This window comes from Tripterygium wilfordii, chromosome 4, assembly GCF_013401445.1.
Source record: "Tripterygium wilfordii isolate XIE 37 chromosome 4, ASM1340144v1, whole genome shotgun sequence".
In the NCBI taxonomy this organism is placed as follows: Eukaryota; Viridiplantae; Streptophyta; class Magnoliopsida; order Celastrales; family Celastraceae; genus Tripterygium; species Tripterygium wilfordii.
Genome location: NC_052235.1, coordinates 14,978,213 through 15,003,003, shown reverse-complemented (window position 1 = coordinate 15,003,003; position 24,791 = coordinate 14,978,213). Strand labels below are relative to the sequence as shown.

General features: G+C 36.0%; 2 protein-coding genes across 4 annotated transcripts; one reads left to right on the top strand and one right to left on the bottom strand.

Moving 5' to 3' along the window:
- The first annotated feature begins 956 nt into the window (after positions 1-956).
- LOC119997599 (protein ENHANCED DISEASE RESISTANCE 2-like) lies at positions 957-16,374 on the top strand. 3 transcript variants are annotated; one of them, XM_038844733.1, is made up of 22 exons: positions 957-1,411; positions 2,552-2,626; positions 2,784-2,837; positions 3,248-3,313; positions 3,568-3,626; positions 4,337-4,413; positions 5,892-6,017; positions 6,895-6,929; positions 7,519-7,619; positions 7,695-7,790; positions 8,509-8,573; positions 8,654-8,725; positions 9,417-9,587; positions 10,544-10,641; positions 10,778-10,844; positions 11,434-11,606; positions 12,099-12,200; positions 13,459-13,506; positions 13,899-14,042; positions 14,154-14,249; positions 15,494-15,595; positions 15,744-16,374. In XM_038844733.1, the coding sequence occupies exons 1-22, from the start codon at positions 1,148-1,150 to the stop codon at positions 15,834-15,836; spliced, it is 2,184 nt and encodes a 727-aa protein (XP_038700661.1). In that variant the 5' UTR covers positions 957-1,147; the 3' UTR covers positions 15,837-16,374. The 3 variants fall into 3 exon arrangements, with proteins under 3 accessions (XP_038700661.1, XP_038700660.1, XP_038700659.1); XM_038844732.1 differs by having other exon boundaries at positions 10,430-10,641; positions 11,440-11,606; XM_038844731.1 differs by having other exon boundaries at positions 958-1,411; positions 10,430-10,641.
- A 990-nt stretch (positions 16,375-17,364) lies between these two features.
- Positions 17,365-21,482, bottom strand: LOC119997598 (protein FAR-RED IMPAIRED RESPONSE 1-like). Its single transcript, XM_038844729.1, has 6 exons — positions 21,328-21,482; positions 18,440-20,554; positions 18,290-18,352; positions 18,152-18,217; positions 17,819-17,884; positions 17,365-17,732 (listed from the first exon to the last, which is right to left on the bottom strand). The coding sequence occupies exons 2-6, from the start codon at positions 20,543-20,545 to the stop codon at positions 17,634-17,636; spliced, it is 2,400 nt and encodes a 799-aa protein (XP_038700657.1). The 5' UTR covers positions 20,546-20,554; positions 21,328-21,482; the 3' UTR covers positions 17,365-17,633.
- Positions 21,483-24,791: the final 3,309 nt, after the last annotated feature.

The window sequence follows — 24,791 nt, the reverse complement described above, 5'->3', positions numbered from 1 at the left end:
ATACAAAAGTAGCGCAGGAACTGTGGGACTGATGTTTTTAGTCAGTTCTGGAAGAAACGTAATATTTACTTCTCTATATAGACCCACCTATCACAACTACTCTTCTTCTTACATAAACATATCATTTTCAAGTTCTAGGACTGACTAATAGCTAAAATACTATTTTAGTAGTGCATTATCTTGAGATGAATATTCTACAAAGAAAACGAAAGCTGAACAAGATGGATCAGACATGCATTAAATGGAGTTGGTCAGAATTCAGAGCTTGTGGTAGGAAGTTGAGTTAAGAAGGTCCATTTGATGTGTGGCATATACAAGTCTAACTAGTCCCTGGAATTTTGGTGTGGAAAAGTTTTTTTTAAATAAGAACAATATTATAAGATTTGTCTCTTGAATATTTGAAATAAGAATTATCTTAAACCGTTATATACTCATGAGAAATATCTTACCTGATGATAAGATAAATTGGGTTAAAATATAACACGAGCGACTAAGATATTTTTCTTGAAGAGTTTCCGAGTACATACTAGGCTATCACCCTACTTCAACATCAAATCAATTCATAAAAATGGGTTTTTTTAGACCATAAGGTAGCACTAAGAGCAACCACATGGATCCTTCATCCTTGTTGGCTCTTTTGAAGAAGTAATCATATTCATATGGGTGACCTGACCTGTCTTTGATTCCAGACCTTGTTTAGTTGTTTACCTGGCCAAACACAGTAAACACCGGCGCCAAATCATACAGATTGCTCCCATGACGTCTCATGATCCTATCGTTGTCTTCTTTTGCAGTGTGAATTCGAAATTTTGGCCAGTTTGCATTTGACTGAATGGACCAAAATATGCGCGCCCCTAGACGTATCTTACCGACAGTTAAAAAGGGGACCGGTTTTGCTGACGTGGATGGCCAGGATGCAAATATTAAGTCGTGCCCCACCAGACATGCCACATTTGGGAGAGAGAGAATGGCGCAGTGAAGAAAAACGCAGGCAAACCAGTCATTCATCTGTCCACCACTCCTTCCTTTGAATTTTCCGTCAACGGGAGAAAAGAAGAAAAAAACTGCAATCTAGCTATATATTTGATTATCGATATTAATCGCGAAATTGAGATTGAAATTGATTGCGAAATTGTTTGGGTGAGAAATGGAGACAACGGCGAATCCTAAGAAGGCGGGGAGCGAGGGGTTGTTGGATCGGGAGGGAGGCTCCGATAGCAGCGGCAGAGGGGGTGGTTCCAGTGGAAGCGGAGATGGAGAAGGAGGAAAAGGAGGAGGAGCAGTAGGAGGTTGGGTGTTCCATGTCGGGGTGAATTCAATAGGACACGAGTATTGCCATGCCCGATTCCTCCTCATAAGGGGAAAATACGTTCTCATGTACAAGAGAGACCCTCACGAGAACCGCGGCATTGTAAATTCCTTTTCTAACGCTCTTCTTTTCGTTACCTTTGGGTGATCAGCACTATAAATTATGTCTGCATTTATATTCATTAATTGAAAATTTTCTATTCTTGATTTATTTCCAGTTTTGATTTATTTTCAGCTTTGGTAGTTTGTTACTGGGTTTTTTTTAAACGATAGTTAACTAGGGCTTTTGATTTCTATTGTGAATCTGAATTGGCATCAATTATTAGTGATTACTGATATGAACTCTCTTTGTTCTCCGAAGAGCGGGAGGGGCATTAGGCATTTGCTGAGTATTATAACTGAGGTAGCTATCTGTAGTCACACAGGACTAGAAACTCAGGATGAATCCTTGATGTTTGAATGAAGAAATAGATGGAAAGAAGTTAGCTTGGAAAGACCGCCAGAAAATTTAATATTTGTGTGGATGGTTGTCAAGTAAAAGCATTCATCACTTGCCACCAAAGCAGGCACCCATTTTTTGGGCTAATTCTCAATTGTTGTGGTGGGATTAATAGTTGTTGCATCTAAGTTTGAATGGAAACAGTTGGCTTAAGGTCAGTTCCATGGACACCAGCTTCATATGCTAGATCCTCGGAGGGTAAGAAAAAGTTGCGACCTGAAGGAATACCTGCAAGCTCACAATAGGTCCTTGGACCACCGGCTTTCTGTCTGAGCCTTCTACTGTTTCTGTTTCCCCAGCAGCTGGCCCAAGGATGCTATGAGCTGGTGAGACCTTGATGACTTGGATTCTGGAATTTCCATTGGTTGCAGGAGGCCAGGAGCTATGTGGAATGAAGTAGTAGTCACCATTTAGTGTGTTTCCTGCTGAATCCAACAACCCCTCGCCCGAGGTGGTTTAGGCATATAATCGAATTGTGTGGTACCCAAGTTCGAGTCCCCACTCCCGCTTAACTTACCAAAAAAGAAGTGTTTCCTGCTGAACAAATCATTGCTTAGGGTTAACGTTTAATTCAAAGAACAATGGAGAGAGACAGCACAGTTATTTAGTCGTGTGATATGTCTAACAACTTGATTCTTGGGCCCATACCCTTTAACTGTGGAAATCTTTTTCAGTTCCTTGTGATTTTTTTTAATACCGAGTATTTCATTTGACCTTGCTGGTTGCTTTATTTACTTAATTCAGAAACCTATTAGGAAGGGCATAATAGGGCCAACAACTATGGTGGAGGAGCTAGGGCGTCGAAAGGTCAATCATGGGGTAAGCTCCTATCAATTGTCAGTTGGTTTGGGCAATGTGTTCTTCTATTAATTTATATTTCTGTTATCTCTTTATATTTTTCAATTGTTATTCATTTTTTGTTTTTATTGGAAGTTTGTTAAGATAATATTGATGAACTTCATTCTCAATGTTGTAGGATTTTTATATTATACAGTTCTTCAATCGGTTGGATGAGACAAAGAAGGGGGAGGTAAGATGCAATCCTCGGAAATTCTTGCAACCTATAGCTAGAATATTGGATATACTTGCCTTACATGCATTAACTGTGACTTTTAAGCATCTAAGAATTCGGTGTCGTTTGTAATATACTCGATTTTAGACCTCTTACAACCATGAATTAACATGTACATGTATATGTATATTTTTCTTCCTAATTTTTTCGAGGTGAGGAGCCAATTAGAAACCAGTTGCTCTGTTCAACTAGACAATTACTTATTATAACTATCATTTAACCAAATTTGTAGCTTTTTTTATCTTAAGAAAACCATAATGTGATCTTTTTGTTCTTTAGGGGCTTTATTATTTCTCTCATTTAATTGTTTTCTTTTTTCCTCTATGCCCAAAGATGCTTACTACTAATTGATTTCTTCTGGCTCTTAGATTGCATGTCCTACTGCTGGAGAAGCTCGTAAATGGATAGAGGCATTTGATCATGCCAAGCAACAGGTACACTAATATCAATGTTAATGTTTAAATTGTCAAATATGCTTTACTCTGTCTTGCAAAGAAATCTGCATGATTTTTTAAAGTAAAATATGTATATTGCTTTCTTAACAATTTTCCAGTTTGGTGGACCTCGAGATTAGTTTGTAATTCTATGCTCAAAGTTTTGAACGATAATGTTTATGAGAAGAAAAATTGCATGTGGTATTCAACAAGCTTTTTTAAATCTCTCTCGTTGTCTGATTTATATTCAACAGGTTGAGAATGAGCTTTCAAGAGGAGCTAGCACCAGAAACAAATTGAACTTGGAGGAAGAGTATGCGCACTATATGTGATTTATCTTTGCATAACTTGCACATGGAAGTCTATTTAACTGTGTTACATTCATTGTATGAGATGTCTTCTGGCTCATAATAATATTATCTTCAACAGTTTGGACCTTTCTATGTTGCACCCAAAAATTAAATAAAGTTTTGGACTTTCTGTGGCTAGTTCTTTTTCCAGGAATAATTGTGTGTGAAGGGTACTTTGGTTGCTAAGTTGCATCTAGAAATTCTTAGCAGTTTCAAGAAATGCATGTATCTTTTTATTTAAGTTTAAATTATTTTGTCAATTCTGGATGTGATAGATTTTCTGGATTGTAGACTCTTGTAATCATGGTGACAGGTGTATTCCCTTTTAATTTCTATTGAACAAAATCAAACAAAGAGTCCACAATATTTTGAGTCTTCTTTATTTAGTTTCCTTTAGCGTTTCATAATCAGGATTAGTCCAAGAAGCTTTATACCTATTTGTTCTTTGATAATCATAATGCTTGAAACTAGAATATTCACTGATTTTCTGTAGTTTTAAGTCATGAATGTCTGATGTATGTGCTTCTTTGTCTCTTTCCATAAGGTATAGGAGGTCTGCTAATTTCATTTGTTTGCTTACTTTGACATATAACAATTTCTTACTTAGTTATTATGTTGTTTTAACTATGGTTTTTTTTTCTTTCTTTTTTTTTTTCTTTTTTGGTTGTGGAAGGATCAATCTGGATGGACACCGACCTAGAGTTAGGCGGTATGCATATGAATTAAGAAAGCTGATTAGGATAGGGCAAGGTAAAGTGGCTAGTCTTGATCTTTTATTTCTCCAGGAAAAATTGTTTGATACTTTGATCTGTTCTCTGTGTATCTTCTTCTTAGGATTTCAAAAATAGATGGTAATGTTGGGTAATTTTTTGTTGATAAATGAATTGGAACTTTTGCAAGGATTGCTGCATAGAACTATGCAATTATTTTTTACTTACACTGCTAAACTAGACCATTAGGTAAAGATTCCTGTGTGATTTACTACTACTCCCTTGAAAAATAATTTCCAATTCATATTTATATCTGGAGTTGATGTACAAGTATATTATTGCTTCAAATGGGGAGTTGAGAAAAATGCAAAAGAGAAGTGGGAGGGCGAAAAATGATATGGATCAAAATAATAAAGAATGACTAGGATATGGTTGTTCCACTGGCCTCTACTGAGTTCGGGAACCACCAGTTGTAGTCAGTACCCATCCTTCTTGCATCAATAGTGGAATCCTTGCCGTCTTTGGTGGTGGTCCGCTATCTCTTACTCTCCCATTGACCATCTTTCTCTGTTGGAAGAACACGTAGTTTTTTATGCTTGCCAAGTTTCCAGTAACAATACTGAAGCAAATTATCTTGTTCAAACTATTTTCTGGTTGGAAACATTCTCAGCAAAAGAAATGGGAGACTTAGAGAGTCTACAATTCTGGCACAGTGCAGTGCAACTATCTCAGGTTGTTTAATCTAGTTGTGGTTTGCTGGTTACTATTAGGCATTGCTTGGGAGTTTAGGGGTATGTGTTTTTGTGGTTTTTTAAAGTATCGGTTTTGATAGGTTCTTAAAGTTATGTATTTGGTGGTTTGAAAAGCATGATTGGGAGATAAAGAATGTAAATGAATGGTTGAGTTTCAAGCAGTACATGAAAAAAGAGTAGTAACATTTTTTTGATAGTTTTTTTTTAAAGCTTAAAAAAGGGAATAAAATAAATAACCAATGAAAATCCACCAATTTGGTTGGTTGTAAACCCACCCATGACCCTATCTCTATGGGTTTTCATGGATTCTTATAAGTTATAACTTATAACCCTTCATGACACTTTGAAAGAATGACCAAGTATGGCTTGGCATATAACTCATGGCAAAAAACCCCATCCAAGGCCTTAGTATCTCTGGGGTTTTCTCCATGGGGTGAGTCTGATGTGGCCCTACCTTGGAGAGGTTCCACGTTCTAAAAGAAGGTACTCTTCAATGCATTATTTTAAATTGTATAGAAAGAAGCATAGTATGCAGCCACAGGATCTAGGATGGGTTACATGTCTGTGTTGCAAAGAGGCCATCCAAGTGGTTTGAACCTGTAATGCCTAAATCAAATATAGAGGAACCATACTGCTGTACTGGGTCCATCTTTTATTTCATCAATTAGCACAATCCTTTCAATTAGATTCATTAATCTGGATACTGAAATGCATAATTGATTTTGAAAAGTAAAAATGCAATACATTTTTCTCTTATCACTCACAGGTCCAGAAACTCTTTTGCGGCAGTCCTCAAAGTTGGGAGAAAATGTTAGGTCAGATGGGTTCATGGAAATGGACACTGGAGATGCAATTGAAGCACATGAGTGGAAGTGCGTTCGTACGCTGAATGGTATTGTATTCTTGTACATTTTATATCCATCAATACCCCCATTGATGGCCATTTGCATTTGCTATAGTTATCGTTCATTGTTTTCCACTTTTCTTGCTTTTAGTTACACTTTCTGATCCCTCCCTCTTTACCCTGCCCCCCTGTTGTCTCTTTCCTTTTTCCATCTTATTCTTATAGACTACCAGGGAGATACATCAGTGCTTTCTGCTATTGAGCTTGTTTTTGTTGGTTGCAATCCTAACTTGTGAAGATGATATCTTACTTTTACTTCTCCCTCTATATTGATAATTATCTTTCCTCAATTTTTATTTTTATCTCGCTAACAGTTAATAGAACTTAATCTCAACTTTCAACTGGTATTATAATTTTAAAATTTTACCCCGTTACAATTCCATTAATCCTCAATAAGTTGCTAACATTCTTTTCCAAACTCCAACCTACCGCAAGGCACTAGTAGGATGAAATTTCAAGTTTTTCCAGCATCATGGCTACTGATTCTGCCATAAAAGAAGCAAATTAATCCTAGGTCCTAGCATATGTAAGCACAAAAGAATTTAATACCTTACTGTAAATATACTTGAAAATGGTCAACCAATGTCTGTTGGGTGTTTCAAATTACAATTTAATTAATACAAAAAAGTTTATCCCAATGGGAATGGGACTCTGGGACCAGCTGTAAACTTGGAGGTCTTGGGTTCAAATCTTTCCTTGCACATCTTGGATTTAAAATGATATTAGTGGTTTGCAGGTGTCTACTACTCTCCAGGTATGGTTTTAATGTGGCCAAACCTTGCAAAAGCTTCCATTTTATTTGGAAGAAAAAAAAAGTGAGCTGAAATAACTTTTTTCCACTTCTTCATTTCTTCGGTTCTTTCAGGTGTTAGAATCTTCGAGGATGTCTCTGATTCGAAGGTAATTAGCAATATATCTCTTGAGATTTTATAAATGCCAATCGTATTCTATTTGTTGTTTTCTCTGGCCATAGAGTATTATTCTCTTTCAGCCAACAGTTATTTCCTTTGTGGTGAAACTATTTTGTGGGGAAATAGTCCATCCATTTACCTTTCGTTTATGAAGAACTGCCCCCTCCCCCGCCCCAGAGATAGAGAAAAAAAACATGAAAAGAAAGAGAGAAGAAGTAGGAGATGACGATGAAGAATATGATTTTCATAGAACGTAGATCTAGAACAGGAAATAGTAGGAAACTTCATTGGCTTTATTTTAGGGTATCGGATACGCTCTTCTTCATGGATGTTAGGGAAGTTCTCAATGCTGTAGTCAGATATGCTCTGTTGCTACATCTTGGATGTGGTGAATTTCCTACATCTTTAGTTATTCTTGACTTAAGTAATTGACGGAAATAATCACATTCAATTGCAACTTCTGATCAAACTCCCTTTGCATGCTGATGTTTAAGCTGGTCCCCTCCTTAGAAACTACTGTGTCAGTGTATCCAGATAAAGAGTTGCAGCTTCTGTATGATAATCTTTTCCCTTTGTAGAGTGGTAAAGGTGTTCTTGTGAAGGCCGTCGGTGTTGTCGATGCAAGTGCTGATAATGTTTTTGAAGTGGTGTTAAGCCTTGATCGCCATAAAAGATATGAGTATGTTTCTTGACCTATCTTTTGAGGTCCTGTTTTATGGATATTGAGATTCATTATCTAATTATTATGTTACAGGTGGGATATGTTGACAGGTGACTTGGAGCTGCTAGATTCATATGATGGACACTATGATGTTGTCTATGGAACATATGATCCGAAGTATCTTACCCGGTAATGTTAAACAGGACTAACTGTTTTTTTCCTTGGACTTCAAATTTGTGGTTCATAATTACGGTGTTTATGTTCTTATCTGCTCTTTTTATTTGAGTTGTCTGAATTTTGCTAAGTGATATGGATTGTTTACTGGGAAGAGGCTGATGCAGACTGACTAGTTTGAGTTTCTTGTATATGTTCAATTCGGATTTTGTAGAGTGCTAGTTATGCTACCAATTATTGTTCTACTGATTTGAATTTGAGCTAGCTCTTCTACTTCCTGCTAGTAAGTGAAAGGAGAACAAGAAAAGAAAGCCAATGCTTTCAGAACTCAAGCCCACAGCTGATATAAATGGAAAGTTTTATGTGCTAGCATACCAGGTCACAATCCACCATTTTAAGGATACCTGTATAAGGGATACAGATTGATGTTGTCTTGAATGACTGTTTATATCTTGAAGCTCTTAATTGAAACCAGGCTTCCATGGGCTAGCAAGCTTTGTCAAATGCCGTATTTTCAAACTGACTGTGTATAACTTGTGAACATGATCATTATAATGTATATACTTTTATCAACTTCCGTCAAGGAAGTAATACTTTTTTTGATAGCAGAATGCCAGAAACTATAGGGCAGCAGTTATAATTCTTGGGTTTGTGATGCAATACAGTTTGTTTGAACTCAGTTTCTTCTCTTGCTTTATCACCACCTGACATTGTTTGCTTATATATTCTGCAGGTGGCAATCCAAGAGAGATTTTGTTTTCTCTAGGCAATGGTTCCGTGGACAAGATGGAACATACAGTGAGCAAATATCGATGTTGGCATACGTTAATACAGAATTTCTTCAGCCTTTAACTGACATTGCACATTAAATTATGCAGCCATTTTACAGTTCCCAGCAGTACATAAGAAGCATCCTCCAAAATCAGGATATCGGCGTACAAAAATCAATCGTAAGCTATTATAGGAAACGACAGCGATAACAGTTGTACTTGATCTATGTGTTGAATTTTGTTTACAATTTAATAAAAATTTTGTTACATGTATGGTGGGCAATAGTTTAAAGTCTTTAAGCCAAAATTTTAATGATCTATAGATTGGATAAGGAAGCAATGAAATACACTCTAGGGAGTCTCTAAGGTTTAATAACCACCAAGATTTGTTTTTTGCTTATAGAAAACAAATAGGGAAGCAAGAAGCATTTTGCTTCTTCTTCTTTTCTTTATGAATAATATTGTTTTTAATTATTAGGTGTTTTGTAGCGTGAAAGAGGATGCAAACCTTCAACATATTCGAAATTATATGGAATGACTACCACTGGGTCAAGAGCTCCTTGTTAAGCCTTTTGCGTTTACAAATTTGATGCTTTTGACTTGCATGTGCATCTTTAATCCAATTGTAACTTTTAAGATGTTTGATTAGTTAAATTGCTTGGTAATTTTTTTTTCTTTTTGGCAATCTGCAATGACAATTGTACCCACTGCATCATGAAACCATTGTCCATACAGTCCCAATTTTTTGGATGAAGTTTTCAGATGCACATTTCAAATTTTTATTTCAATATGTATTTGACAGTACATACTTTCAGCAAGATGAATGGGCCCTCACGAACTTAACACCTATTCTTTCTGTTATGAATTGCAGCATCTACTTGGGAAATAAAATGCTTAAACATGCCAATGGGTTCAAATGGCAAGAAATGTTTTGTGACACAAATGTTAGAGATGCATTCTAGCAGATGGTTTAAATGGAAGAAAAATGGCTCCTCAAAGTTTGAAAAGAGTATTCCTTGTGCATTATTGTCTCAAGTGTCTGGTGAGTTATCTAGTCGTTTCTTTTTCTTATCTAGTAATCATTCTTGTTCAGTATGATGCACTATCTGAACGGTTCATGTTTTATATTTGAGACCATGAAAACCAAACTGTCTGTGATGTGAGTCTTTAAGTTTTGATTCCTACTAGATACTAGTTAGAATTTATGTAGTTATTGGTTAGTAATTCTTTTTTTTTTTTGGTAAATTATTGGTTAGTAACTCTTTAGGGAGCGAGTCCTGAATTAAAATGTTTGAGCACACTGTCTGTGTCTCACTTGACAAAGGTGCAGCTACTAATTCTCAGTTGTCAATCTTGTGCCATAATGATCCTTGTGGAAGCATGAGTATTAAAGAGATGTAGAGAGATGCATGGTATAGTGACATTTCTGATGGTTTTTAATATTTTGTGTAGAATTAAAACCTAGAAGTATGGCTCTGGATGGATATGAATGGGAATGATACATGTAGCTAGCTTGGACTTGTTAAGTTGAGGTTTAAATCGGAGACTTGAGTATAGAGATGATACTTTTAGATTGACTTTCCATTTCACAATCCTTCTGGACTAGTTTTTTAATGGATATTGGGACTGTCTACTTTTATTAGCAATGAGACATGTTCTTTTATTACTAATTATTTTATTAACGTGATGAGAAAATATGAGATGGAAATAAAAAAATGGCTTGTGGAGAAAAGCAACTTCACAACTTTACTTACCATTTTATTCTGCTGGACAGATAGGTGTGAATTCTTAAAAGATGTTGCATGTCCTTTGAAGTTCTGTTAAGGGACTGTTATAAAATGTTAATTGCAGTAAATTATGTTTTTGTCACTTCATTATTGTCAGGGCTGAAGGAATATATTGAAGCAAATCCAGCGCTGAAATTTGAATCTTCCACTACAGTTGTCCATTCAAAATTGTCTGATGTTTCCATTTCCAATGGCGAATACTTTGATACAGACGTGCAAGATGAATTTTATGATGCAATTGCTGCTGAGTCATCATCGTCATCGGAAGATGAAGACAGTGATGATCAGGAAGATGAACTAAACAAAAAGGTTTATTCTCTACTTTTAGCTTTATGTTAAAATGGAGTTGTTTTACTGATCAAATGCACCTTTATTTATCAAATTATAAATGGAAACTATCCATTAAAAATCTCTAGAGCTGAATATGGTCTTTCACTCTGATTAGGATCCGAAAGTGAAACTGAAGAATGTCTCATGGGCTATTACAAGCTTAGCTCTGAAGCGGAAGTCAGGTCCTTTCTTTGATTTTGCTTGTACTTTGAGCTGTTACTCAATATTATTTTTTGTTGTTAATCATTATATAGTTCTTACTTTTATGAGTTACAAAAAAGTAACTTACTTTTAAGACTCTTGAAAGAAAATATAGCGAGCTTGTTAAAAAATTATGGAGATGCCACTTTCATAGCTAATAAAGGAAATTCATCCGTCTATATACATGTTGTATATATCTGTCAATTGCCGATATATTGCAAAGTTTTGATACTATCCACATATCATCCAAGAACTATCACTGTAAAGAAAGTATAACTCTTTGTATTAGCTTTATTTCCAGTGTTATTATTTTGAAATTTGAAATTAGACAGTTTATGAATTAAGTAGAAACTGCTTATAGGATGTGTTGTCAATTATCGCTATACTATTTTTTTTTATAAAAAAAAATTGAATGCTTGATTCAATTGCAATCCTAGAATTAACATGGTAAATAAAGAAAAACTTATGTACTTTTGTCTTATTCCCAGTGTTACTAATATATGGCCTTAAGTAATGATTTATTATTTTTTTCCAACGTGAGGGATATCAACATAGTTATTCTGAATGCAGTTGCAGATGCAAAGGAATTGGATCCTACTGTAGCTCCAATAGCCATTGAGCCAGGCCAGTTCCATTGTTCCTTAAACAAAGGAAAGGATGACAATGACACAAATTGTTGGGCTTCTCCAAGTGGTACAGGATTTATGATAAGAGGAAAGACTTATCTAAAAGATAATTCAAAGGTGATATTTTCTTTCCTTTCAAATCAAATGCCATAGCCTTGTCAGCCCTCGTGTTACTGTTCTGTTTCTCTATGCTGTTAGGTAAAATTATTTTCTGTCATGCTTTTCTGCGTTGAAACACATGTAGCAGTTGCATTAGCATCATTATGATAACCCACACTTCCTCTGTTTTCCTTTATACTTTTTTTTTTGTTTGAGATTTTTCTGCATGCATTCCTCTCATTGATAATTCAGTATTTTAATATTTTGGAGCTTCTACATCTCAAACATGTGGGTTAATGGGTCTTAATATATTCTTTAAATGCCATATTTGCTCACTTTAATGCTAGCAACCTAGGTAATTTCACTCATGATATATTTGCTTTTAAAATTTAGGATTGAAACTATCTGTCCTAGATTTTGTGTTTTCTTTTCTTTCTGAAAGAAATTTTATTGATTGGACATTTATCACCTACAGGATTTCTATTAAATGAATATATAATCATGTCTCAGGTTGTGGGAGGGGATCCTCTTCTGAAGCTCATAGGAGTTGACTGGTTCAAAGTTGATAAAGCCATTGACAGTGTTGCACTGCATCCCCGTTGTCTAGTTCAGGTTGAATTCTGCTTTTTATTTAGTTGCTGACTATGATGTGGCAGGAAAAGTTCTCAAACAAATTCTTTGCTAATTTTTTATACATTGCACGGTTATGTAGATCTGTGACGTAAGACGGGTTTCGCTAACCTTGTTGTAGAGGTTCTTGCGAGGGATTTTAAGCAATTAAGGTTAAATCAAGGGTTTGGATGATTAGGGATTGAAAGAACTTGAAATAGGGCTTTAAAATGACATAGTCAGATTTGAAATCGCAGGAAAATTAGAGAAACGGAGTAAAAAGAGAGAGAACCTAATTATCTAAGCATTACACCTAGAGTTCCTTCATCCTTCTTTGGTGCTTGATCTTTTCTTTTATTTTTCTTAAGCCGACCTTCTTTGCAAAAAGTAATTAAAAAAACCCACGAAAATTAATAATGGTGAGAGGATCTTATTTAATTTTGAGTTTTGATGCTTTGTGAAACTTGTTGGCATTTTAGTGATTCTCATTTTTCCATGGTTTAACTTAAGAAAACAATTTTTGGTTTGTGATGCTTCAATATTCTAGGCAAATTCAGACCATACAAATGGATAATCCATGCTAAGTCGAAAAAAATATCATTTTTTAGTGCCTGAACCTTTTTGTGTGTGCTTAAGTTATATTTAGAGGATGGGCCTTACAAGGCATGAACGAAACTATTATCTAACAAAGTGTGAATAGGAATAAATGAACAAGCAGCTGGCTCAGAAAAGCTTCTCTTGAAAGCTTTACTTGATTCTTGTAGCTTCTGCAGTTTACTTGTCATTCTGCTGTATATTTGCATTTACTTCTTTTGGCTTTACGAGCTTTGAAAAAATCTTGAATACATAGATTGTTTAGTTTCCTTGTATTGCCACTATTTTTAGTATTTCATTCACTATCCTAGATCAGAGTTTCCGAACAGTGATGATATCACAGATTCATTGTGCTTGATGTTGATGATATAATCTAATCCGCAAATATTTAATAATTTGTCATTTTGAATTAATCGTAATTCTTAGGAACTTATAATATAATATTGGCATCTTCTCTTATTATATGCTTGCAATTTTGAAATTTATATGTATATTATGATTATTATAAGTTACAAAAATTAATGATGCCTTGGTGACAAAGAAATTGACCTAATGTATGGCAAATGAGATATGAAAGGTGTTTCTTCAAGACCTGAATGCATTTTTATGGTAATTCGACTTGTAATTGGAAAAGTTCCTGAAACCCTTTTTGCTTTCTCAATTTCAGACAGAAGCCGGGAAAAAACTACCATTTATCCTTATCATCAATCTACAGGTACACAAATCGCTGCATTTTAGTCTCTGGTACAGCAAAAAGTTATTAACTAACTATCTAGAGCAAATGAATACATTCTTCCATTTCCGTTAGTGGTTACCAATTACCGAAGGCACTTTGTTATATGTAAGACTATACCTGCGTGACATTTTCACCTTCTGTAAGAGAAAGTGGAATGGGAAGATAGGGAAGGAGACACCCCGATGTCCTTCTTCATCATTGTCATCTTCATCAAATGTCAATTTCTGTTCATTTGTGGGATCCATCCTTTCGATTTAATTAGGGATCGATTTTTGTATGCTTTTTTAGATTTTTAAAATATTTATTGTATACTATGGCATGCATTTCAGTGTTTGAAGGAAGGTATTGTATTTTTCATTTTTCTATTTCAGGTCCCAGCAAAACCAAACTATTGTCTGGTTCTTTACTATGCCTCTGAAAGGCCAGTGAATGGCAGTTCTTTGTTGGGTAAATTTGTGGATGGGAATGACATGTTTCGCGATTCAAGGTTTAAACTGATTCCAAGTATAGTTGAGGTAAGAATGCTTGAAACAGCACAAAAACCATAAAACACTAGATGATTTTATTTTATTTTTCCTTTGAAAAATTTGAAGACCTTATTGTGTCCTTGTTTTTTATGAGTGCAGGGATATTGGATGGTAAAGCGTGCGGTTGGAACAAAAGCTTGTCTATTAGGGAAAGCTGTGACCTGCAAGTATCTCAGACAAGACAATTTTTTTGAGGTAATGGTTTTCAACCTTGTCTGGTTTTTTCGCCTTTATACTGGCCTCATTGTTCTGATCTCCCTTTTACGGTTGTGAACATGACATTACAGGGACTATCATATCCATTTGTCTATTTCTACAGAACTAAGTCAAATATGTGGAGTTACTTGAGATATAAACAACCACCTTAAACTTCTTCTCCATTGGTCATACTGGCTGTCAGCATCTCTCTTATTTGCTTGAGTTATTTATGCATTCTCCACCAAGCGCTTGAGCTGGGAATTTTAAAGATTCATATAATATAATCTGTATGAATCAATTTTACCTTGAGATTTGAGAAGGCATCATATGTCACTATTATTGTTTACTGTAGATGACTTTTAAGCCTCTAGATAAGTTAGCCTCCCCATGCCTATTTGAGCTTTAACAACTGATACTTGGCTTTGCTATCCGTTTTACCATTTATGTGATGACCTCAAGCGCACAGGCACTGATACTTAGTATGTTTGCCTGATATTAACCCATTGTTGAAGCATTTCTAAATAAAAGAAAAGAAGTTTCAAATATTTGTTTTTCCTGTGAGAAACTAGTTTCTATAATGTGTTATTTATTCTGCTTTCATTCTGAACTTCTGACATGTGCAGTTCATGCAGTCATGGTTACATTATTCACTTTTTGGCCTAAAATTTTAATTTTGTTTTATTACTTGTTCTGTATTGGAAACCATTCTTAGGACTAGTATGAGACCTTTTTTGAATAAAATTGAATGAGCGCTTTTTCATTTTGTATTCTCCAAAGGCAAGCTGTATGTACATTGAATATTCTATTGTTTTTGTTTTTAATCGTTCTTTTGAGCAGCAGGGGATTTGAACCTGTATGGTTGCATGTAACAGGTTGACGGTGAACACCCTTATCACTAGACCACAGTGGACGTGGTTGATAGAACGTATTCTTGTTCATGCAAGTATAACTTAATTTTGTGAAATTCAGACCCCTAACTAGAATACACGTAGTAAACTGGTCCGATGTTAATGCCGGACATTGCAAATTGCTGGTTAACTGATTAGCATTTGGAGTTTTTCTTGTATGTTTGACTACTAAATTAGTAATTTTAGCATTGAACTCAATTTGTTTATAAAACCTAGTTCTCAAGTTTTTGGTATTTGATTGTGGATGGGAGCTTTGGCTGATTTTATCCTTGTCTTGGAACTCTCTGCATTTTTTTTTTTCTATCAACTGAATTACAACTACTTTTTTGGCAGATTGATGTGGATATTGGATCATCATCTGTGGCGAGGAGTGTTATTGGTCTTGTGCTTGGATATGTAACAAGCTTAGTCGTTGACCTTGCAATTTTGATAGAGGTTTGTGCTATTTCTGTGTTGATTTTTGTGGTATTGGTATTATTATTGCACGGACTTGTTATCTTTTTTGGATGTGACTGGTGTTCATGAACTAAAATGTTTTCTAATCGGCGACTATAAATGTGATATTTGACTGAGCATTTTGCAGGCGAAGGAAGAGTCTGAATTACCTGAGTATATTCTTGGAACGGTTCGACTAAACCGTCTGAGACCTGACACTGCTGTTCCGTTGGAGGATTGAGACAATGTGAAAACATTTGTATCCATCTTCTTGCCGACAGTTATTGCCATTAATTGAATTTTAGCTCCATCTTTCCTTCTTGATTGGTCTGTCCTTGTATTGGAGATCATGGACTTTGTGGCATATGAGTAACCTTTTCCACCTTTTGCTTTGCAAGTTCAATAGGGTTGGTGCACTAAATTTGGTTTGTAATCGATGGATGCGGAATATGTGGCCTGCAGAAATGCAACATTCATGACTTGGGCTACTGGCTACAGGTGATTCCAGTGCTGCATCTGAATGTTTAAAGCTCTGGTTTCTTACAGCGAACAGCCTTGAAAAGGCTTTTTGAAAGGAAAAAAAATGAAAGGGTAGAAAGTGTGTGCCTCGCTTCAATCACTATACTAATTTCACTCACTTGAATGCACATTTATGCATGATTGATGTCTCCTTGAAGAATATTAATTCTTTTGTTTGGCGTATTATTTTCTGCGCCACAATTGATAACTCATACAATTTGTACCTGATGTATGAAAATAAAAGACAAGCCTTTTGCATCCATAACGCCAGACTGATAAAGCAACCACAGTTTTTACCTGCTAAGGTTTTGTCTAAGATTAAAGTCATAACCACTTTTGTTTCCAATAGTGAGTGCCCAAAGTATACAGAGAGAGTCTGAAGGCAAACTCAATTTATAAAATTCACCTTTGGCGATAGAACCAGATACATCCATGAGTAGTGTGTGCTCCACCTTTTTGCACTTCTTTAATGCAAAAGAGATGGTGCAAGATGAGTTTATGGAAAAAACAGTATATCACAGAAACTAGGTTTTAGCAGAGCAAAGATAAAAGACCATAAGCAGGGCACAGCCAAACTAAATAGTAACAATGAAGCTAAAAAAAACATTACCACGCCCCAAACTTTGAACTTCAGCATGAACCATGGAGACATCCTTGTTCCCCAGTCTCCGATAGACCAAGCATGTTGAGAAATGGAGGATCCATAGTTGTCGCCACCGCTTTCAACCAAGCGTCAACCGTCTTCAGGGCATGGATTCTCGAATTCAATTCCATCATGCGCACCAGCACTCACACTACACTCCTCGGCCACTGCAAGGTGCGCACTCTTCATTGACGCTGACACCTAGATGCCTTCCCTACCGTCCAGTTCCTTGATTTACTTAAGCAACTAGAGAATTGATTCTGGAATCCTAGCTTCCAAGAGGTGGACCTAAGACTGACTTGTGTGGTATACACAGTGTTCTTGATGAGTTCCTTCGTACAAAAAAAAAAAGGGTGCTGGTGCGGTCAAGTGTATGAGCTGCATTGAGCTTCATTCCTCCATAAGCTCTAGGTATTCACAAATCTCTCAAGAAATCCCAGATTATTGAATCCATTTGGCACAAACAAGAAGGGAACACTCAGCCAAAAAAATAGGCCAAACAAATCACACGTCAAGAATGGGTTGTGCTGCCTTTAATGTCCTTCAAATAACAGTACAACACAAAAAAAAAAGCCAAATAAGCGCTGGTAAATCGAAAAAAGCAAGTTACCTTTTGTCGCAATCCTTGCTCATAGCATATGCCAGTCAACAACATAATATCCATAACAAAAATAATATCTATAACAAAAATGATGTGAGAAACTCAAATAAACTAAATCCTCTAAAACCTAACACTTAAAAAAGGAGGGGAAAAAACACACCATGATCAAACTTGACATGTTTTCGCAACTACGGGATTGAATTAGCGTCCTTCCACTTTAAGATAGATCTGAGTAGAACACCATCTCGAGGCTCCTTAAAAAGATCCAAACACACTCATTCTCTGTTTTGAATAGATCCAAAATTCAACCCTTGCATGCTTTGTTGATTGATATAATAACCAGGATGAGTTTGCCCCATTATACTTAATGGCACCTAAAATTAACAACAATTAAAGGAAAATATTTAAAAGTTATACCATGGCATGTATATAAAAGAAAAAAAATACAAATGAATATTACCAATCCTTGAACATTCTGTTGGGGATTATGACCATAACATGCTACACCATTGGGGCTTGGAGTATCCTACAATAGCAAAAACTAAAATCTAATTTCACTACAATCAATAACTGAGTTGGGATAACAAGAAACAATACAGAATCACGAGGGACAAAATATCACTCCTCGAACATGTTGATTAAATAGCAGTCCTTGCACATTTTGTTCAGGATCATGAGCATCAAAAGGCATAGTGGGGTTAAAATTTTCCCACAATAAAAGAACAACTTCATCTTATCAGTAATTAGGATATAATTTCAGCAAATAAATATAAATGAATAAGGCAAGTTGTACCAATCCTTGAACGTTATGCTGAGGAGTACAACTAGAACGAGTCATTGGATTTGGGCTTCGAGTTTCCTACAAGCACAAAAACCAAGTTTAATTTTATGGTAATTACCACAGTACTTCAAAAATAAAGGTATGCATTACCATTTCTCGAACATTCTGTTCAGAAGAACATTGCAAAATAGGTGCATTTGGACTTTGAGTTTCCTACAGATAGAAAAAAATAAAGTTTCAGTTCCAAAATAATAATGACAAAACATCAAGAAATATTAAGTATAAAATTCAAGAGATAACCTGAGGAGATTGATGTGTAGAAGATTCTTCTGTTGATTTCATAGCTTTCTGCCTTGTGTTCAACTCCATAAAACTTCTTGGTTGGTTACCACCATTACGAACTATCCGCCTTTTAAGTCCTTTAACTTTTTCCGTTGACCCACCTTTTTGAGATAAATTCAAAGTCTCAGCTGGTTTATCCGGATGATCAGGAGCTGATTTTGACACTAAAATATTGTCGACTTGTTTTTCCAAGTCCTCTAGCAACCGCTCCACCAATGCAAAGGTTTCTTTGTCTTCACTAGCTCGAGAAGCTAGTCTAACCATTCTTGGACAAATCCTCTTGTACCTCTGTGTAATTTCCAAGCTATGATTACCTTCCACAATCTCCTCATTATCCGCAGTGTATCCAAGTTTTGCTTCTCTAGTCCATCTCTTCAAAATGTAAGATTTTGGAATTGACTTGATATCAAGATGATCAAGGACTTTCAATGTATGACAACACAAAATGCCAAAAGTTTCAAACAGTCGACAACTACAAGTGATTGTTACGCTTGAGGGAGTGTATAACACAATATACTCTCCAACTTCATCAAGAAGCTCAATCAAGTACTTCTTCGTTGGATTACTGTCATCGCGATCTTTTATTTTTGCTGCTGATAAACAATCAATCTCATTTTGAAAAAACTGAAATATTATAGGCGTGTACACCCGGGCTGCTTGTTGCAATATAGGGGACCTCTTTAAAGATAATGTAGGCATTTTTTCCCTTGAGTTAAATTCTGCTAACAGCTCCTTCTCTCTTTTCTGTTGTACCACCCTCTCAAATTGTTCAAAAAACTCAACTATGTTGACATCTGACCTTAAATAATTTTTTACATCGGCATTCAACCTTTCACTTAATTCAGTACTCCGCATCCCTAGAGTAAATGCTTTCTTCAAATGACATCTTGCCCACCTTTCTTTCAATTTGTACATATCATCTAGCCAACTCGAATCTGGAAAACTATACGTTTCAATTAATTTTTTCCAAGCTTCTTCAAATTCAGTCTCACTTTCATATTCAAACATACACTGTTTAAAATCCCTAAGCAGAGAAGAATCACCATCCTTCATACGATTACCTAAATGCTTTATAGCATTTTGCATTATATGCCAATCACATAGCCCATGAAAAGTGTTAGGCATCTCATCTTTCAATGCTCTAGCCATTGCAGCATCTTGATCTGTGAGAATTGTTTGAGGCCATTTGCATTTATGTGCATCTAAGAAGCTTTTAAAAAGCCACTTGAATGAATCTACTGTCTCATCATAAAGAAGAGCAGCGCCAAATATTACTACACCTCTATGGTGATTAAATCCAGTGAATACGGCTAAAGGTCTTAAATCTTTGTTAGTACCATATGTAGTATCAAAAGTGACAACATCCCCAAAATAACTGTAATCAACAATCATTTTTGCATCAACCCAAAAAATATTAGTAATTTTCTCTTCATTATCCAATTGAAACACATAATGAAAGGATGGATTTTTAATTTGTTCATCCTGAAAGTACCTTAAGATGGAGCCAGCTTCCCCATATTTCATAGCTTTCTCTCGTCTTGTTCTAAGATAAGTATTCTGATCACTTGCAATGTATTCAAGGCTATCCCTCCAACCAGCCTCCCTACTCATCAATTCATCCGCGTTCGTAGGCTTGATTCCAACACTATGTACTAAATCAATGGTGCGAGCCTGTACTGCAGATATTCTTCTTTGCGATCTCATCATGTACGTGGTTTGTGGAAGATGAAGTTGATGATTATGTTCATCAACAAAATCATATACTATATACTTTCCACTTTTTTGTATCAATCGAACAAATAACCTTGCATGACAATTCGTTCTTGTCTCATCTCTATGGTTGCTATGAACTCTACGTTTGTCTTCTTGACGGACACCCTCTTTAGAACATACAAATCCCCTTGATGTTACTTTTCCATTCAGCTTGCTTCTATTTACAAAACTCTTTCTTGTCGAGAACCCAACTTGTTTTCCATAATGGCACCAATGCTCCCAAGCCTCATCAAGCGTATTAAATTCCATGTCTATATAAGGGGTCCAATCTTTATCATTATCGACCGACATGTTCACAACCTGTAATATCAATAAGAAATTAATTAACACACTATTAGATGACATAGGAGCCATTATCCTACAAGGGAAATTATTTACCCACTATGGCATACGTGCACCATATGTAAAGGAAAATGCATGTTCATATTCCTTTCAAAAAAAAAGAAAGTGCATGTTCATATTATATTTTGAACATGTGAGATTCTTCTGGTGGGTTAGAACCTTAAAACAATGAGTGCATTTTGATACCCACTTGATCAAAGCAGTGCATATCTGTCCCACAGCGACTCGACAGTGGCAAAGAAAACATGATGTTATAGTCTTGGCAGTGTTTAGAAAATGGTTCACTGGATATGCTATGCTCTGCTTCTGATAGAAAAACAAACTTGACCCTGGTCAACAAAAGCTAGAGAAGCAGAAAGACTAGAAATCAATGGACAACACAGAGTTTTTGCTTCTATGGGATGAACTCCACAACACCAAGTAGTAAGCAATATGATGTGTGACCTGAACCAATTGGACCCTTTTGATGAAACTTAATTCAAATAGCACAACAAAGAAGCTCATGGACTTCTAAATTGTACTTAAACCCATGACTGAAAACAAAAAATTCCAAAGAATCCTACATCACTGCAATTCAAAGCAAGTATGATAAAAAATTGAGCACATGTACAAGAGGAAACTAAGAGCCAAACAAGCCCCAAATAACAAGAACACAACGAACTCCTCTAAAATAATGCAATCACAAAATCAAAGTATAATAAAAGAAGGCTTAGATTAGAAGAATGGCTCACGTTCGAATAATATAGCCTCTGCAAGTGGGGATCGAGCCGAGCTTGAAGAATCCGGAAGTAGTCGGCGAACGTAATTAGCGAGTGTCGCGCTGGAGCTCCGATGGAAGAACTTTGCGGAGGAAAGTTCCGGTCTTTCTCCCTAGACCTAAGATGGTTGTTGTAATCCAATCTCAGCCATCAGATGAAATTGATGGCTGAGATTTAAAAAGAAATTTTGAACCCATCCCTATAAAAAAGCCAAAAGAAAAAAAAAAAGAGAGATAAACTGCACCATTGTCTCTTTGGGTCTCCAAAAATTTGTCCTTCCTTCCCCACTGCGAGTTCCAATGGAGATTTTCCATTGCTTGTACCCCATCATTGTCGTAGTTTTGGTATTCAATGGAGAGGGTTTGGCCGCTGATCCTTACTCAGAGGCGCTTTTAAGCTTAAAATCTGAGCTTGTTGATGACTTCAACAGTTTGGATGACTGGCCTGTCCCTAATGGGGATAACCCATCTGGAAAAGTTTAATCATGTTCTTGATCTGGTGTCAAATGTGACAAGAACTCAACTATTTTCATTGGCTTGGACCTGTCTGTGAAGAATCTTGGTGGGTTTTTGTCTGGTAAGCAGTTTAGTGTCTTCGCAGAGCTGGTTGATCTCAACCTCAGCAAAAATTCAATTTCTGGGCGGCTTCCATCAGGATTGTTCAATCTTACCAATCTGAGAAACTTGGATATCAACAGAAACAATTTTTCTGGCGATTTTCCAAGTGGGATCTCCAGTAACCCATCTGGCTCAGTACCAAAGCAACTGCCCAATCTCACTAAGCTTTAGTCACTGTTTCTCTTTAGGAACCAGCTCACTGGATTGATACCATGGGAGTTTAGTACTATCTTGCCTCCCATAGATTTGGACCTCTCTGATAACCAGATTTCTGGACCAATCCCTGAAAGCTCTGCTGAGTTGAAGAGTCTAAGACTGCTCAGTCTCATGTACAATGGAGTGATTTCTTCTCTGGGTCACTTCCAGAAACCCTGGGCAGGAACTCAAAAGCTGAAATTGGTGGGTGTTTCTACAAACAATTTTCTTGGCAACATTCCACCAGACGTCTGCATCATCAGAAACTTGGTCTTTGCCAATTCTTCAGAACTTCTCTACATCATCTAATCTTCTAACATCTCAGGCAATATTCCTCCTTTCCAATTTTGCTATGAAGAAAGACTAGAACATTTTAAAACAATTCAATACAACTTACTGAAAGTTGGAATCTCCTTATATCTAAATGAGCAGGAAGAGAATTTACAGACCATCAAAGTAAGTCTGGGGGGGGGCATCAAAATGTAAAACAAGAGACTCAAAACCTGGAATCAAGTGCTTCAAGTTAATTCAAAAACACCATCAAAGCTGTCAAACGTTGAACTCACATTGTGAAACACGTGATTGTGCATATATACGTGATGCTCAGAGCGGCCATTGTTGTTGCCAAATCATTTGCGTCACTTGTTTGTTATATGTCCACAGAGGAACGGCGGGTAACTTCTCCTGTTCAGCTACTGCTGTTGGGCCTATCCGTTCTTTCTTTCTTTCTTTCAGCCCTAATATTTTGCCAGGAGGCGTTCTACTGAGAATGCTATTCCTGCGTGTATTTGTTTTGGAAATCTTTTTAATGAAGATTCTCAGGGTACTGAATTACTGATACCCTTTCAAAAAAAAAAGAAAACTTAATGTAACAAGTGTAGTAGAGGGGAGAGTTCTTTCTTCATTATACCCTATGAAATACCTCAAAGCTAACAAGAGTTTATAGAAGTGAGTCACAAAAATACCTCAAAGTTCAAAAAAATTAATGGACAATTTTTTTAAAAAAAGAAAAGTAATAATTCTATCACCTAAACTAACTCACCAAATCGAGGGTTATAATATGTTAAGTTCAAGAGTTAAGCGAGCGGGAACTCCCCCTCCTTCACTTGACTTAACTCTCTATTCTATAAACCAAGCAATAAATGTCTCCTTAACCCAATAAAAGATTATATAATATGGGTCTAGGATATTACATTAATACAAAACATTAATAAAATGGAGACTCGATTGAATAAGTAAACCTAAAAGATGATCCAACTAATGATGGTGATACATGTCTACATTAGTCCAATAAAAGATTAATCATAAAGAGAGTCATTTGATAAGGTAGAAAAAATTTTAAAAATTAGCGATGCATTTATAGGGTTTCATGAGATTGTAGTCTTGCAGAGAAAATGATAGTTGCGACAAGGTATAACTTGGTGTATCTGGTGTTTAGACTAATAACACTAGCATTGATTTTTATCTTAATGTTAATAAATGATATATATATAACAAAAAAAAAATGGGGGGTGCTACCCCCGCACCGAGTTTCGCCCCCCTAATATCTGATGTTGATTCTGCCCTGATCAAGAGCAATCAACAACCAATAATGATATGCGTTTGTTTTATTCTTCTCAAAATAGATTAGAGATATATTCTTTATAATTGTTAGTTCATGTTCATGTAATTGCACACAATAGTGTACAAATACTTGCGGTGACTCATGAGAGACAATGAGAGAATGTAACGGTTTTTTAAATTGTGACGTACTGTATAATGTCTTTTAAATTCTTAACGTGTGATGCAACTGATTTGACTTTCGGTTATGTTCTTATTTTCCTACTCTTTTCGCGACACTCGTGTGGTGAAACTTAAGGGAGCTCCAACGACTCTTTTTAAGAAAGTATGTGATGTTGCCATATTTGCATTTATTTCATATCTTTTCACTTTTTATCTTGTTTGTCTGGTCCATAATTGTTCTTAAAAATGACAAGTGCCCTACCCCACTTGCCAACATTTCCTTTTGTTCGATTTGGATGACAGAATTTATCCGATCCGGAGTAAATCAAGTATGGACATACATTATATGTTCGAAATCAAGGTTCAAACATAATTTTTTGTCCAGTTTAAAATCGGATCCTCGTCTAAACACATAAATCTTGTTCAATTTGTTTATTCGGACCTAACCCAGATTAGGTTATTATTCGATTTACTTGTCCGGACTAAAATCAATTAAAGTTTGGTAAATTAAGTACGTCTGAAAACAAATTCATGTTAGAATCTGAACATGTAAATATTTCGTAAACACGTATTGTTATTCAACGCGGAACCAATTTAAAATAGATTTTTTTACCACCCTACATTTCCCATTACTTAAACGTCGTGCACGTGAATACCCCATGTAACTCTAAAGTACAAAATATAAACATAGTTACTACAAACCCAAAAATCTACAATCAATTTGTATGTCGATCGAGACCTTCGACAACCCTGCAAAGAACACACTAGGTTGACCGTGAAGCTTGACACCGATGTGGGGTCGGCCGAGAAAACTTTGATGGTCAAGTCAGTAGACAGTATGTAGTGAGAGAAATGAGATACTTTTAGACGGAGAGGGAGAGCAATAGATGCCCAAGTGGTTGA